Below are 15926 nucleotides of genomic sequence, written 5' to 3' on the forward strand. Positions count from 1 at the left end.
CTCTATTGTAGATGGAGAAACAGAACCTGAAAAACAGAGATCACTGGCTCTTACTTCCCAGTTAGGCAGTGGAAAACACCTGCATCAGAAGCTCTTATTTAGATGCCCCGAGAAGCATAGCTGAGTCCCCCAAGGATTGGAGATGAAGTAGAGCCACATCTTGGCTACAAAGAATTGATTATCCAGTGGAGAAGTCAGATCAAGAAAAACATACATAACGAAACACCAGTGTGTGTGTGCGTGTGTGTGCGCGCGTACGTGTGTGTAAAGAGAGGAGAAAATGCAATAATACACAGGAAACAGACATATAAAATGAATCTGTGCCTACAGGGAAGTGTGGCATCCATAACAAATGAGGGAGTGCACATAAATCCTGCTTGAATTCCTGGAATGACTAAGTGGCCCAAGGGTGTTCCTAGAAGATAATTTGAAAGCAGTGTTTTAAAGGAGAGAAGGCGGGGCATGACTTAACCAAGGAAGCCAAGACTTTGATATTTGAAAATGCTTTTAAAACTGGAGGGTTACAAACAATATGTGACGACTGTGCACAGAATGGAATGTCAGAGGGTCGGCTGACGCGGGGCAAGCGCAGGGGGCCTGGAATGGCCAATACTTAATCACTGATCACTGTCATGCATTCCAAGTGGTCCCCGCTACAGCAATCATTTCAGTCTCCTCGGCTGGAAAGTGCCAGGCCTGGTTGTGCACACGCGGAGTCCCAGCATTTGTGAACACACATCATGGACAGAACTATGTTTAGTATGACCAAGAAAAGGTGCATGAGAGAAACTCTGTCACACAGGTAGCACTGGGGGCAGGGACAGAGTCCAGGTGGTGCTGTGGGTTACATGTGGGGAGACCCTGGATGGTTCCAAGTCAGACATCGGAGCCCTTCCTGGGAGCCCCTCTCTGCCCTGAGTGTCATTAGAGCATTTACAGAATGTGCTTCTGCACTCTGCGGCCACTATACGGTGCTCAACAAGGAAACAGCAAATGCATTTTACAGACAGTGCCCAGGTTTAGAGAGCAATCTGATGCTCCGTGGCTTCCCAATCTCAAGCCCTCTTTAAACTCTAATACCCACAAGAGGCAGCACTTCCTTTGCCCACCTCCCTCATTAGCCCTGAAGTGCCACATTGTGACGATGATGAAACAGGCACCAGGCTGTGTATTTCCAGGCAAGCGCAGTGTCTGCTCCTGGGCACATTCAACACAGGCCTGTGGAGGGTCACCCTGGTGGGAAGAGAGAAGGCTGATGCAAGGAGCCAAGGGGAAATCAAAGCCGAGTGCTGGGCAGTAGGGCCAGCGTAGGGATGAGGAGAAGAGAGCAGCTCCAAGAAACGATGGAGGGAACAGGACAAAAGGAAAAGAAGGCTAAGGATGAAGGGGCTGGCGGAAGCACCTGGCCTGGGAGGTGCACCACGTGGCCTTGACGGTGGGGACAGGTTAAGGGGTGCGTTCTCATCCCCAGACTCACACAAGTGTGCAGATCAAATATGTACAGTTTTTTGTCAATCAGAATTAATGCAAGGAAGAAAATGTTTAATGAAGTTGTGAAATAGAAGAAATAAAGAAAAAGACTAGGCCACACTGAAGTATTTTCAAAATAACAACTTAGAGTACATCAAAATATTGGATGAGGATGACACATTGCAGTTCCCAAATATAATTCTTTCCCAAGACTTTGAACTGATCTCTACTTGTTTTCAAAATGGTGCTGAGAGGCAAATTATTCTTTGGCTTGAACTAGAGAATCAGAAGACTGGATATAAGTAAAGTAAAACCTATACATATATGTCAAGATTTGCAAAGAAGAGATATAATGCCAAGAAAAATATTGACTTTCATGCCAAATTTAGGTCCAAAAATAAAAAGTAAATGAAAAGAATGTGTTATAAGGCTTAAAGAAAAGTGGACAAATTAAAATGCAGAACAATACAGTAATTAAAGTCAAATCCAAAAATGATCACTCTTTGTTTCCAACCAATAATGAGTAATTATCTATATTAATTAATTCCTATTTTTAAAAAGAAGCATGTTAATGTATGCAGAAGAAAGATGCTATTCTAATACTAGCAATTCAAAAGTAAATCCAAATTAGCACTCACTGTCAAAGCTAAGCGGTTCCTGTAATAATTTCCTTGTTCTTTGGTGTGGATTTTTCAGATGTCATGTTTTCCTGTTTATTTGGCAATTTTCCATGAAAAGAATTCTGGTTTGGGGTACGGCCTTCGTGCTTGCACTAGTTGGACTTCTCACGGTCAGCGATGCAGGCACGGAAGCGATTACTGAAAGAAGGGTCTTCCCTCGCACAAGCCTGGAAGGCCATTAGCTTTACAGCCAACCCTGCAACTCATCTCAACCTGAGGGAAAGAAGACGAATTCATCTCCGCTGCGCCTGATGCAAATCTAGGATGGCTTCTTGTCAAGCAGCTGGAACAGGAGCCCGAGCAGGAAGGACGATGCTGTGGCAGCTCCACAGGACCTGGACAAATGTGTCCTGCTTCCCAATCCTCAGGGAGAACCAGCCATTCCCAGTAGGAAGACAGACAGACAGATGTCAAGGGCAGTCGGATTCCCAGATCAAGGTGGGAAAGCAGGAAAGCAGCGCATTCTTGCCGGTGGAGAGCCCACTGCCCGTGCCAAGCCTCGCTGGTCAGGGTGATCAGCTGCCAGGTATGTTCTGGAGAAGTACTTCTCTCAGAGATTGACAGTGAGGCTGGTCAGTGATCTAAACAGCCCCACAGTGAGAAACATACAAACCTGTTTAAATCTCACGGTTCATCACAGAACCTTTCTTTCTTCCATTTTTTTAAAAATACAACAACCACTAATCTAATACCCAGAAGCACTCATCCAAGTTGATAATCCCCCAAGTTTCAGCTAAATTTCTGACCTGGGTTGTGTCCCCTGAGGGACGGAGCATGGGACAGCCAGTTAAGCCTCAATGTTGGGTAAACGGCAAACGGCTTCTCGTGTAGAGACGTCCCCGCGGTATTTCTTATTGGCTGGCTGTGCCACCGCACCGTCAGCCAGATGCAGGGGCTCGGATACCTCTACCGCTGCCCTGCCATGCGCAGCACTTACCCTGTCCGCGGCCGAGGGCCCTGGAATGTGCACACCAGCTAGGTGGGCAGGGTCACCACTACAACAGAGCGGGTTACCTTCCTCAGGGCGGCACTCCGGGACCCCGTCTGCGCCCACTATCAGGTTGCCGTCCTCGTCATGCTGTTCCAGCGTCCCGGGGGGACAGGTGGGGACAGGGGTGGTGGGTTCCGGGGTGGTGGTAGTGGTGGGTTCCGGGGTGGTGGTAGTGGTGGTGGTGGTCCGTGCAGTGGTTCTGACGGTGGTCCGTGGGCGGGTGGTGGTGGTGCGGCGGGTGGTGGTGGTGCGCCGGGTGGCAGCGGTCGTGGGCCGTGGGGTCGTGGTGGTGGACACCGTGGTGGTTGTGGTGGTGGGCCGCGGGGTCACGGTGGGAGGACGGGTGGTTGTTTTGATGACCTCCAAGCCCACCAGGGGCTTCCCACCAAGACTCAAAATGGGCTTGTCCTGGGCAGTGGCCAGGGGTTTGCCATGTCGCCCCTGCCCAAAGAGCGGGAGGCCGTCAGGACTGACCACGGGGGTCCCGCCCAGATCTGAAATAGAACCAACCAAGAGTTACGTAGCCATCTGAAATGATCCCGAGGAAACGCAAAGCCCAGAAGCCTCTTCTCAGAGCCTCTGTGTTGTTTCAGCCAGAAGAAGGCAAGGGAATAATTAAAAAGACCTCGGCCGAGGGGCTGCTTTCCAGAGGCTCCTGGGCTTTTTATGCTGCCCCAGACCCTGCACCTAAGGGTCTCCCCTCAGTATGCCTCTCGTCCTGAGGAAGCTCAGTGGGGGAAGAGCTCACTCTCTTCCTGCTTCCCACTCCCAAGGAGGAAAAGTGTGGCTCAGGACCAGGGTGCAAACTCTGTTGAGGGCCGGGAGTAAACATTCTGCGTTTCATAGGCCGCGTGGCCTCTCCTACAACTGCGCAGCTCGGCCCTCGTAGGGCAAAGGTAACAGACAGAACAACAGGAGGCAACCTCGATCTGGGTGATCCATGAAGGAGGTCTTTGTGCTCCAAGGCTCTGTGTGTGGACACCCTGAAATGTGGATTTCACGTAATTGTCACACGTCAGCACGTGTTCTTCTCTTTTTTTTTTTTTTTTTTTTTTGTTTCTTTTCCTAATAATTTGAAAACATACACAGACTGAATCACAGACTTTACAAAAACAGGTGGTGACCAGGGTCTGGCCTGTGGGCTGCTGTAAATGGCCAGAGTGGGGAGAAGGGGAGAGAGCCCCGTTTCTAGTGGGTGGAGCCTGCAGGAAGAATGACCAAGCCTGTCAGGATAGATGCTGGGCTCTGCCTCTTGAGGACCTTCTTCCCAAGTGGCCAAAAGTAACTGGACCACAGCAGCCATTAAAGATGAAGCCATTCTGGGAAAGGGAGGTCTTTCTGCAGCTAATCTCATTCTGTGACCAGTTCAGTACGCTTCTGTTGCTAAAAACCACCCTTCACTTACCAACAACGGTGCGACCATCTCCGCCCAGTTTCACCCGAAGAGGATTTCCCTGTGAATCTTGAAGGTACCTCCCTTCTGCATTCAACACTAACCCACGGTCAAGATCCACGACCTAAACCCACGACACAGAGTAAAGAATGTATAGGACATTTCAAGATACATCCATCCATTTGTACATATGTGTGAGGTTTTCACAGAAGGAAACTGTAATGTGAGTGGGAAACATTTCTTTTGTAAGTATAATTCACAAGGTTTGGGGAGAAAAAGTGCTGAACAGTCATATTTCATCTTACAATTGCTTACCCATAGAATATGTAAATTGTTTAAGTTTCTCAAACACACAAAAGATGTTCCAAATATTTTTGCCATTTAGTACACTGTGTCTAAGGAAACTAGGAAACAGCCAAGGATCCATCATGAGGGGAATGAGTAAAATTATGGCCCATATGAAGCCAATAAAAGGGACATAGGGATGCTTTATATATTGACCAACACTGATGTGCACTCAGATTTCAGAACTGATTATTTTATAAAAGCAAAAATATATTTTGTATATACACTTAAAATTCAGAGAAAAAAAAAATCTGGAAGGACATACCCCAAACTGTCAAACAGTGGTGACCTTTGAGACCACAGTGTTAGGGTGGGAGATGCTATTTTCTTTTCATCTATTTCTGATTTTTTTAACTTCTTGCAATGAACATGTATTGCTAGTGCTTAAAAATGTTACATTTCCATTTTACTGTTAATGTTAAAATTCAAATTTGATTATTAAATGAAAACCCATTTTAAAAAATTGCCTAATACAGTATGTCATATCCTAAGGAACTATAAAACCTGGAAAATTATTATTATCTCTCTTAAGAAACAAGGTCATGCTCTTCACTGGCTCTTCTCCATGGTGGTCATGGAGTAGCAGCCTCCCCAACCCCCATCACCTGGCAACTTGTCAAATACACAAATCACCCAGTCCTCCCATTGGGTCTGTATCTGATGAGCCTTCAGGGATCCTGAACTGGCTAACATTTGAGATTCACTGCTCTGCACAATCATGCCATGAAGGAAGTTCTATAAACAGGTCACTTTGTTGGGTGTTGTTTTAGTAATAAAAATAAGATTAGTTTATAAAAGTCCTACTTTCGAAATCCACTCCATATTGTTTCAATTCAAAATTGTTTGCAATGACATTTTGCTTTAATTTGCATTCTTCCTATTTAAATGTTTGTTCCTTTAAGAAATGGTAAAATGCATCTTCAGTTCAACTATGATTAAAAATTTCTTGAAGTCCTTTAATATTGTTTGCTTTCCTAAACCCTACCATCATAAATGAAAAGTTTGGACTGGGAATTCCACTATTTTTTTTGGATTCTTTTAAAGAATGTCTTCAATGTATCAACAGTGTAAAGTATCCCATCCATTACTCACAACACCCAGAGATCCCCTAAACATTTATCTTAACCCCAGGCAGGGGTTTTCAAAAGTCACTTCGTTTAAACATACATAAAGTATTAATGCATGTTTTAAATTGTAATCCAACAACAATAGTTGAATTATGATTCAAAAAGTGATCTGATAAAAATTATCTATTTGAGTTAGAGATTTTTGTTTTTACCCTGCTTTCTTTTATAAAGGATTTGAGACAACTTACAGACAAATACGTCTAATACTTAATCAAACAAAAAGCTAAAAGTAATAATAAAGGTGAGAGAACAAGGAAAGTGAGCTCACTGGAGAGGCCACTCATCAGGCTGTGGCCAGGACACACTTTTGTGTGACTTCCCACCAATCACAGCAAGTGGAGACCTGGCTCAGGCCTCAGCTATGAGTCATAAGAGGAACTAGCGAGTTACTCAGGAAAACCAAAACTTTTTCTGAGCATTGATAGAAACTGTATTCAAGCATCTCATGGATAAGTGGTTAAAACTAGAAAAGAAAAATGCCACTTGATTTATTGGTAAAGTGTTCATTTTTCTCTTCCCACCGGCATGAAAATAACTGGAATGCGTAAAGTTTACCCTACCCACTTTGTTCCTTGAGGGCCATTGATAATTCTTTGTCCATTCGGTTTCCCATTATTACCAGGAAGTACTTTCTCTTCTACTTTTGGGCTGCCATTATAACCTACACAGTGTAAAGATTAAAAATTTTTTTAAATAATTTAAAATATATTCAACATTCCTGTACCATTGGTTTCACACCAAACTATAAGTTGTAACACATCATTTCAAACGAACAGTAAACAGAATTTTAAACCAATAGCTTCTATATATTGGATAAAAATAGTCTTATATCATGACTCCTATATGACAAATAAAATCTACAAAAATGCAGTGAAGTCGCTGTTTTCTGACAATATTGGGGGAATGAGAACAAAAAGGTGCTGCATCATTCTGTCTTTGCATTGGCTAAAATGACAGTGTATTACACGGATTAATGTATTATACTAATACATCCACTCAGAAAAGTTTGATGAAGTCTCAAGTACATGCAAGGAGAGTTCAAGACTTAACTGAATGCAAATTTATGGTAGTACTTTAGATCCTGCTCTGGGGTCCACTTAGGCCCCAGTTCAAAGCCAGCTACATTCCAGTCTATGCTACCGAAGTACAAGGCAAACATTGGTCTGACTCTTGTGTGTGACAATTGTCTTTAACATGCATTCTAAGGAGGTTCATTCGCCAATTGCAACATCCAGGCACCTCATATGCTAGACATTTGAATTTGTCCCATAGTATGGCTGGGAGTTTTGTACGCAGAAGAACAAGACAAGCCTACCTACATATCTAATTTGTTACTGTTGATTCCTTAAATATATGCCGGCAGGAGAACTGAAAAGAGCATCAGGGTTGTGACACATTTTCACAGATTAAGAGCATCTGTTAAGGGATTCAAGAAGCAGTGTGGAATCACGGAATGACAGAGAGCCGTGGAATTAGTGTCTGGGACTGTAACTCCAATTCAGACAACATGGTGGCACGTCTGACTCTGATCCCTGAGTCCTGGCTTCCTCTTATGAAAAAGGGGGTAACGATGCAAAACCTAACCGACTCAAAAGGACGAAAAGATGTTTGTACGTGCAAACCTCTAAACACAGGGCTTGGACATGGCAGAGGCTCAGTACAATGCAACACAGTAAATCACTCTCGGGAGTCGCTATGAAAACTACTGACTACGTTAAAAAAAAAAAAAAAAAAAAAGGTTAAATGGCTGTTTTTGAAAACCAATTACCTGGTGCGAGAGGAGGTCTTGCAGGCTGGCGCGAGCCAGGGATGCGGAACCGGCGCTGCATGCGCTGGCGCAAGGAGAGCATCGGGGTGGTGGAGGAGTAGCTGGGCGTTGCGCGTGTGGTGTGCCGCGGCCAGGGCTGGGTGCTCGGGACGGGGCTTGGGGGTGGCGGGGCCACGAGCGGGGTGTCTGGTGGGAGGTGCGAGGCGCTCCCCGGAGGTGCGAGAGGAGGTCGCTTCCCGGGAGTGGCGTTCTCTTCCTGCGCAGGGTTCCCTGCTCCAGGAGCCGGCTTGATGGCCGTCCTGTCTTTGGCAAGGCTCCCGTCGGCATATTTGCTGCCCCTGGGGGTGGCGGGATAAGGCCACTTTGGAACAGAGGGGGCCAGGGGATCCCCTTTCCTCCTTTTAGAAGCCCCGCGTCCTCCTGGTCCTCGTCCTCCTCGGCTGACACCGACTGCAGAGATTTGGACGTCAGGGGCCGCTTGGAAGGAGGCTCCTTCTTCCCAGGTGTGGCCTGGGCTCCGACCCTGCCAGGGACCCGGGCGCGGGAGTGGGGGCTGCCCGGCCGCCCGGGTCGCGGAGAGAAGCCTGTGTGGCCGCGCTGGGGTCTGTCGTCGCCCTTCCCTGCGGAAGACGCCACCTGACGATGCTTGGACAGGGGCGGGGTGGCATCCTTGGTGCGGGCGGTGTGCGCCGGGACCTGATCATCCGGGGCCTCGACTTCTGTGCTGTTGTCCTCGTAGCTGCTCGGGGAATCCCGGCCCTGGCCCCGGGGAGCCGTGCGGAGCACCCCTCGGGAGCTGGCTGTGTAGGGGTCCTGCGACGTGGGGCGCGGTCGCCCTGCATGGGTGAGGGCAAGCTTGGGCTGCGAAAGTGACCTGTCTGCATCCTGGCTCTGGAGGCTGGGGGACTGGTGCTGGGATGGGGAGGCCGGTGCAGGGGGCTGATTTTCGGAGGCCGAGTCAGGTGCCATCCTTCTAGGAACACTGGACCCAGGGTAGGGCTGTGACCTTACTGCCGGGGGACGAGCAGGGGACAGTTGGCGGCTGGTGAACGCTGGCTGTGTTTTGGGAGAATGACCCTCTGCATCCACATCCGTGCTCTGTTGACCATCTTGTGCCTTAGAGGTCAGTGAGGAGGATTTACCCTGAGGATGTGCATCTGTTCCAGCAGATTTGGGGTTCTCCGGGATGGGCTCCTTCCGGTACAGGCTGGCTCCTCTCTGGGGGTCTCTTCTCAGAGAGTCCCAGCCCCGGGAGATGGGCTGCCTGGAGGAGGGCAGCATGTGATCATTGACCACAGAGGCTGGAAGTGGCTTCTCATCCTCCCCATCTCCATGGATACTTGAACCAAACCTAGAGTGGGAAGCTGGCTGAGAATGAACCCTGGAGGGGACTCGGGAAGCCAGGGTGGACTGCGGGGAGCTGGAGGGCTGCAGCCGTGGTCCCCCGCCACTGGTCAACCTGTTTGAAGACCTGCTATTGGAGGCAAAGGGCCTGTTCCGGAGCAAACTGAGGGGTCCAGAGGCAGGTCGGGCCCTCAGCGTTGGGGCAGTGGCCTCTGCCTGCCTCCCAGTGTTTCCTGTGGTCCCATCACCATCTCCCCAGTCATCAGAAGTGTCCACTCCCTCAGAGACCCCTGTCCTAGAGGAGAGAGGAGAAGAGACTGAGGAAGACAGGGTAGACCGTGAGGATGCATGGTCATTGGTGGCTGGGGACTCCTGACCGTCCTTCCAGCCCCTGGAGAGTGAGAGACCCGGGTGTGGTTGGGTGGGCAGTAGGCGAGATGACCCTCTGTAGGGTGGGGAAAGTCTGGAGGCAGGGGCTGAAGCTCTGGAACCTTCCTCCATGGCCCCGGAATGGGGCGTCCTCCGTGCAGGGAAGACTGGTTTTGCAGCATTGTGTACTGGGCTTCTGTCCCTCAGGATGCTGGAGGCCACCTGGCGGCTGGGGGACAGGGCTGGCCGAGCCTGGGCTGGGTTCTTGGGAGGCAGCTGCTGGGATGTTGCAGCCTTGGGGTGGAGAGAGCCTGCAGCCTCCTTGTCCTCATCCTGGTCCACTGAGTCATTGTCAATAGAGCTGTCAGAGGGTCCCCCAGCAGGGTCAGGAGAGGGGCTCTTGGGGGCCTGGTGGTGGGCAAGAGAGGACTCCGCAGAGGGGGCAGACCCTGCGCGAGGGCGGGTGACCACTGAGGGGCCACGCTTATCCACACCTTCCTTTCTGGGCAGCACTGGTATTCGTGCTCTGGCCGGAGTCCTGCCTGGAACCCAGTGACCAGATCTACTTGGTGGCCTCAGGGTTCGCCTGTGGTCTTGGGTCTCTGAGGGCAACTTGGGCGGATTTTCCAGGGAATCCAGCTCTTCCTCATCAGGGACCTCTGTGGACTGACGATCTGACTCTTTCCGTCTTCCAAGGACGAAGCTGGGGTTTTCTGGGCAGCCCACCATTGGCCAGTATTTTATTCTTCAAGTCGAGGAGAGGGTCCTTGATATTTCTGCCTGGATCTTTGGGAGAAGGTGAGGAAGGCTCTGGTTTCCTTGAATTTCCAGTTATCGTCAGTGTTCTGCTGAACATTGGACTCACCAGTGCTGGCTGTAACAGATTTTAGAGAACTGGTGTCAAAGAAACAAATTCAAAAACATGTGAAACAAAGGGAGTAACTAGGATGGCAGTATGGAGGTGATCCACACTGGTGATCATAATCGATCCTTCTAATTCCTTAGAATACTCAAAAATTATTTTTCCAATTATAATATTCTTTTTTTTTAAATAAAAGACCTATTTTGCTTTAAGTAACAGATATAGTCCTAGAAAATATATGATAATTGAATCTCTATACATTAAATCAGGTTATTTCTCATCTGCAGGAATTTTGAAATATAGTCAGCAGTCCATAGTCATGAGTTCTGTATCTGCAGATTCAATCAACTTGGGTCAAAAATGTTTGGAGTAAAGTTTACAGGCAGATATGTATATGTTATTTGCAAGTACTATGATATTTTATGTAAGACATTTGAGCATCTGCAGATTTTGGCATCCTTGGGGGATCCTGTAACGAATGCCCCCAAATTACTAAGGTATAACTATAATTCATGGTTTTGTAAATGCAAAATCTTATGTAGGATTTTCTTAAAATAACTATTCATATATCACAAATGCATTCTAGCTGTTCTTCACAAGCAAAAAAATATACGTATAAGTCAGATACAAAAGTTGAGTGATTTATACTCAAAATTATCTGGGAATGTATGTGAGTACTTGCAAGTGACTGGGGTGAAGAACAAATTTGCAATTTTTGAGGCATTACAGAGTCCTTGTGCTTCTTCCTTCTTGCTTAAAATTCCTTTCACAAAGGATACATTTACAATTCCAAAATAAAATTTAAAACGAAAAGACTCCTGAGATAGGCAAAATTCCCTACAAGTGTCCTTGTATTGGGAGCAGGATTGACAGAGGAAGGGATGCTGTAAGGGGTGGGGAATTTATACAGTAATGGGGGGGATACTGCGAGATCCATCTATTTCACAGTTCTTCCCAGGATCATGCTAATATTGCAGCACAGCGTGGATCCTCAGAGCACATGACGAAGGAGAGCTACTGCGTCTAGCCTATGTGTGGAGGAGCAAAACGGAAAACATGGTCCCAAAGCAGTTCCGTCTACTGGGGATTTGTTGGTTTTGATACTGATTAGATAAAACAGACAACTGCAATCCTTCTGGGGTAAAACTGCACTCCAAACTCATGGAGTGCAATCTGAAATTGCTAAATGCTATGCAGGAGAGGACTAGTAATGAAAAATGTCACATTACCCTTGCAAAAATGTTCTTTCCCAGTCAACACAAGTCCCAAGTTAGACTGTGACGTAAAATTAATTGCATAAGTAATACATTGACAATACTTTCATGATTATTATATTTCCAAAAGAACCACAAAGAACTTTTAGACATCAATAAGCAAACCTAGCCCCACCCTCCTCCCCAAATAATCATCAACCATGCAGTTCTAATCCTAGGATCGTGATTCAAAGTAACACAAACAAGTAGCGAGAATGGAGAGAGGTAGAAAAGAAAGCCGCCACACACGGTGCTTACTTGTTGGCATAGTGACAATGAAGGCTTTGGAGTGTGGCCCCGGGCCTCTCCTGTTTGCCGCCCGGATTTTGAACAGATAGCGTTCGCCAGGCTGCAGACCATCCACCAGGGCAGAAGTAGTGTGTCCAGGGTAGGTGAGGGACTTTGCTCCAAATGGTTTGAGAGCCGGGGCGTATGAAAGAATGTATTCTGAAATGATTTGGCAGACGGTTGGAAGGAGGAAACTGAAAACAGTCCTGTGTCCAGCAGACAGACTGTATGGGCAGGATGAATTAGAACGTGCATTACTAAAAATTAACACGCTAGCAATGCACGCCAAGTCAGCGCGGGAGCAGAGGATGCAGCAGAAGGCGAACTCACACTCAGTCAGTCACCAGACAGCGCTACGCAGCACTTCACGAGCTGGCCATGTGCTGTGTCAGACAAACTAAATGCATGGAACCCAGGAGGCCAGGCTTCATAAAATATACTAGAAATATCTACAATGGTTTTTTAAAATATTTATTTACTAACTTGCCATGATGGAATTGGCATATTTTGAATAGCAGAAACAAAACCAAACCAGGTGACATCTGCTAGGAATTCATCTTCAAGAGTCTCAGTTACCAACCTGGGGTACCTTTCCTAGTATATTAAACCAGACAATTTCCACATTTAGAATATAATTTACTTTTGTAGGAATGAAGAAAGTTCTTACTCAATATATGCTGGTAGGATAACTATGAAGAAAAGTTACTAAGTAATGGATTTATGTGACATCTAATGTTTCCACCATTAATTAGCTCTACGTATAAGCATATAACATCCCTGAACTTTGAAAGTCATAGAAAACACAGTTCAAGGCACTAAAAAATCTCTCTGCATGGAACTACACATGAAGACATATTTGAAAAAGCATAATTTTAACCTTCAACTGAAAAGTATCATGTTATTTTAGTCTCAATGTGAGTACGAACTAACTAAAAATTAAATTGAAGCACAGAAATATGAAGCAATTATCAGGAGCATGGGAGACCCTTTCTTTTCCCTAAACTCTAATCTCTAAAAAGTACATTAATTTAAAAACTTTCAACCAAAAATGCCTTCACAGCATTTGTCTGGAAACCAGCATTCTTTTCTCATTGAAAATAAGCACACTAGTCATTTGTGGTGGTCAAAACTAAGAATTAAGAGAACTCACTGTCTATTAAATTTTGTAATTCAAAATTTTTAACGGATTCAATGTGTCTGGAAAAAATATTTAACCATTTCAAAGCATATATTCTCCTATAATGATTTATATTCTTATCAAATGTAATGATGAGTTTTAATCGACCATGAGACCGTTATGAAAACTAGGTAGAATTAGATACATGAATTCTTTAGCATAGAAAATCTCAGTAGCTATTATTATTTGTGGCAATATTTAGTCGATGACCAGGAGCTTCTTTCACCAAAAAACTATAAATACAAGCTAAGAGATGGGAGAGGAAAGGAACAAATAAGTAGCATGGTAATAGATTCACGAGAGGACCAACATTTGTCTTTTTTAGAACTAAAAAAAGGAGTCAGCCAAAGCTGTTTGTATTCCACCACAGAAGCCCGTTCAGCAGCCCCAAACTTAATACGCAGGGAGCCAATGTCTGACTTGTCATAAAAACAAGGTCGTAAAAAACAACTAAACATTTATTCTCTTCACTTGTCTCTGATTTATTCCAGTGGGGAGGATGAGCAGGGGAAGTACAATCTATTTTTTTTAGAAACTGGAACTCGATAGTGCATTGAGTGTAGAAAATACCCTTCTGTATGGACCTCCCTTAAAGCCACTATCCCATAAAAAGACACCCTCCACCTCCTGCAAGGTCACTTGTGGTCAAATGTCAAAAAGAACCATTTCAATATGTACAATCAGCAGAATGAGAGATTACCCTTCATGTATGTGCCATCCATCAAAATGTATAAATGCATTCTACTATCATGTACAACTAATTAGAACAAATACATTTAAAAAGAACCATTCATATTTTCCATTAAATTCTCAAAGGGAGATTGATAGTAATTTCTGAAATTTTTAAAACATATACAGACTTTTCATAGTTTCTGGACATATTAGAGAGTTGGTTTCCAAACCCTAGTAGCAACAAAAATAGTCTTGTCTTGAATAAAAATTTCATTCCTTCCACGTGTATAGGGCATTTGTATAGTCAATGCCTAGAAAAACCCAATATGGCTCTAAAAGGTCTCCACACTTCTGTGAGTTTCTGGAATCCTTTTTACATTGAACCAAAAGACCTGTGTGTTTATTTAATGTTCTCAACAGACTATTCTCTAATTAATTAATTGGGATTTTTTTTCTATTTTTATTATTTTAAAGTTCTAGGATCCTATTTTAATGTTACACTTTCCTCGACCTAAATAAATACATAAAAGCTGACAAATAGGGAATAAATCCATTTTCCAGAAATCATTACTTAAAATTTTCAAATCCATTAAAAGCATTCCTGGTCCCTTTAGAGGGGACCCTAAGTGGTCCCACTGCCTCCTACATTCATATCTTCCCTGCACACGGAAAAGCTCAGTGCATGACAGAAAGGGCGTTGTTAGGATGGTGAAGGTCATGATGTCAGACACATGCAATTAAAAACATCCTGCTGATGGCAACACCCAAAACCTGCCTCTAGGAAGAAAAGTACAATCCCCTTCGTAGCCACCTGGATCATAGAAAACAACAATCCCCCCCAAAACAACCCTTGCCCCTGGAGTTAGCACCTCTTAGACACCTTGCTTCCCTATTCTTTCTCCAGTCACCAAAGCTGGGATTGGAGGCAGCGTCCATCAGTCAACAGGACTGAGAGAGGAGGGGACGAGATCCCTACCTTTCACTCTCCCCTCGGTTTCCGGCAGCGCATCCCAGGATGCAGTGACAACTGTAGGTTTGCCATCTACCGGCCAGACGTTCAGGTTTTCAGGAGCAGTGGTCGGAGCTACAAGACGACAAGGAATCAGACGCTTTATGATGTCCTAACAGACATCCCAAAGTCCTTGTGTTCACATAGCCCACGGAAGAGCTCCTGGGTGCGTGTTTGCAACCCGAGAGAGAAGTGGACCCATGCTCTTGGTGGAGTTGAGCAACTTAGATCACCTCTGCCAACTCGTATAGTGAGTTTAGACTTATCCGAGAAGGGCTCTTGGGAATTCAGAATCCTCTCCTGGCTCAATATTGAAATATGTAAAAAGATTAAAATCCAGTTCCAACTTCTTTTTGATACAACTTTTAGGACAACATTGAAAAGGAATGTACCGTAGATACTTAAAAAATGTAACACCAAGATTTAGGACTAATGTGACTTTAACAAATGCCCATGATGGCCTTTGTCATCACTGTCTTCTTTATTATCTTAATCCTATTTTAGGAGCCATGCTCAAATAGAAAATCGAAGGCTGTTTCAAAATACAGACCAGATTCTGGTGTTTCTCTGGAAGACTGACGTACTCCATTTGCCGTCTCTTTCACCCTGTGAGATACGGACTGCAAATTCATACACAGTGTCTGGAATCAGGCCCTCGATCAGCACGCGCCTGTTAGCGATCTGCTTGTAATCCCACCTGGCCGACTCCCCCTTTTCTCGGTAGCGCACGGTGTACTGTCTATAAGAAAATGCAACACAACCATGCACCCGGTTGATCAGAGCTCTGCAGCGTAGCACTAGATTTCTTGCTTGTTTTCCTTCCCCATAACTGATAACTTTTGGAAGTAAATAGGGAAATCAAAGAAGAGAAAAAAATCTAAATTTTTGACTATGTTACTGACTCAGAGGATCCACTTAAGTTCCAAGCAAGGTGTCTAAAATAGCCAGGAAGATGGAGCACGGTATCTTTTCAAAAACAAACATTACCACTCAAGAAAGCAGACAGAGATCAGAAAGGCAAGAGACAGAAGGGGGCAGATTTTATGAGACAACCACCTTCTCGTGTGTGTGCGTGCGTGTGAGTGTGCACAGGCTATAGAAAAGGACAATACGAGGACCAGAAACAGCCCAAGTTGTCCCCGCTCTCCAGAAAAGAAAGACTAAAATGACTCATTTCA

At 45.4% G+C, this 15926-nt stretch overlaps 1 protein-coding gene across 1 annotated transcript in view; it reads right to left on the bottom strand.

The window, feature by feature from the left end:
- The window catches only part of Fndc1 (fibronectin type III domain containing 1), an 89131-nt gene that overhangs the window by 24397 nt on the left and 48808 nt on the right, over positions 1-15926 (bottom strand). The window contains 11 exon segments of the mRNA XM_047559524.1: positions 3165-3635; positions 4547-4658; positions 6567-6667; positions 7775-8164; positions 8167-10168; positions 10170-10316; positions 10318-10361; positions 11861-12049; positions 14716-14823; positions 15299-15311; positions 15313-15487. Of these exon segments, the coding sequence (XP_047415480.1) occupies positions 3165-3635; positions 4547-4658; positions 6567-6667; positions 7775-8164; positions 8167-10168; positions 10170-10316; positions 10318-10361; positions 11861-12049; positions 14716-14823; positions 15299-15311; positions 15313-15487 (3752 nt within the window).

The sequence above is a fragment of the Sciurus carolinensis genome, chromosome 7, assembly GCF_902686445.1.
Source record: "Sciurus carolinensis chromosome 7, mSciCar1.2, whole genome shotgun sequence".
NCBI lineage: Eukaryota > Metazoa > Chordata > Mammalia > Rodentia > Sciuridae > Sciurus > Sciurus carolinensis.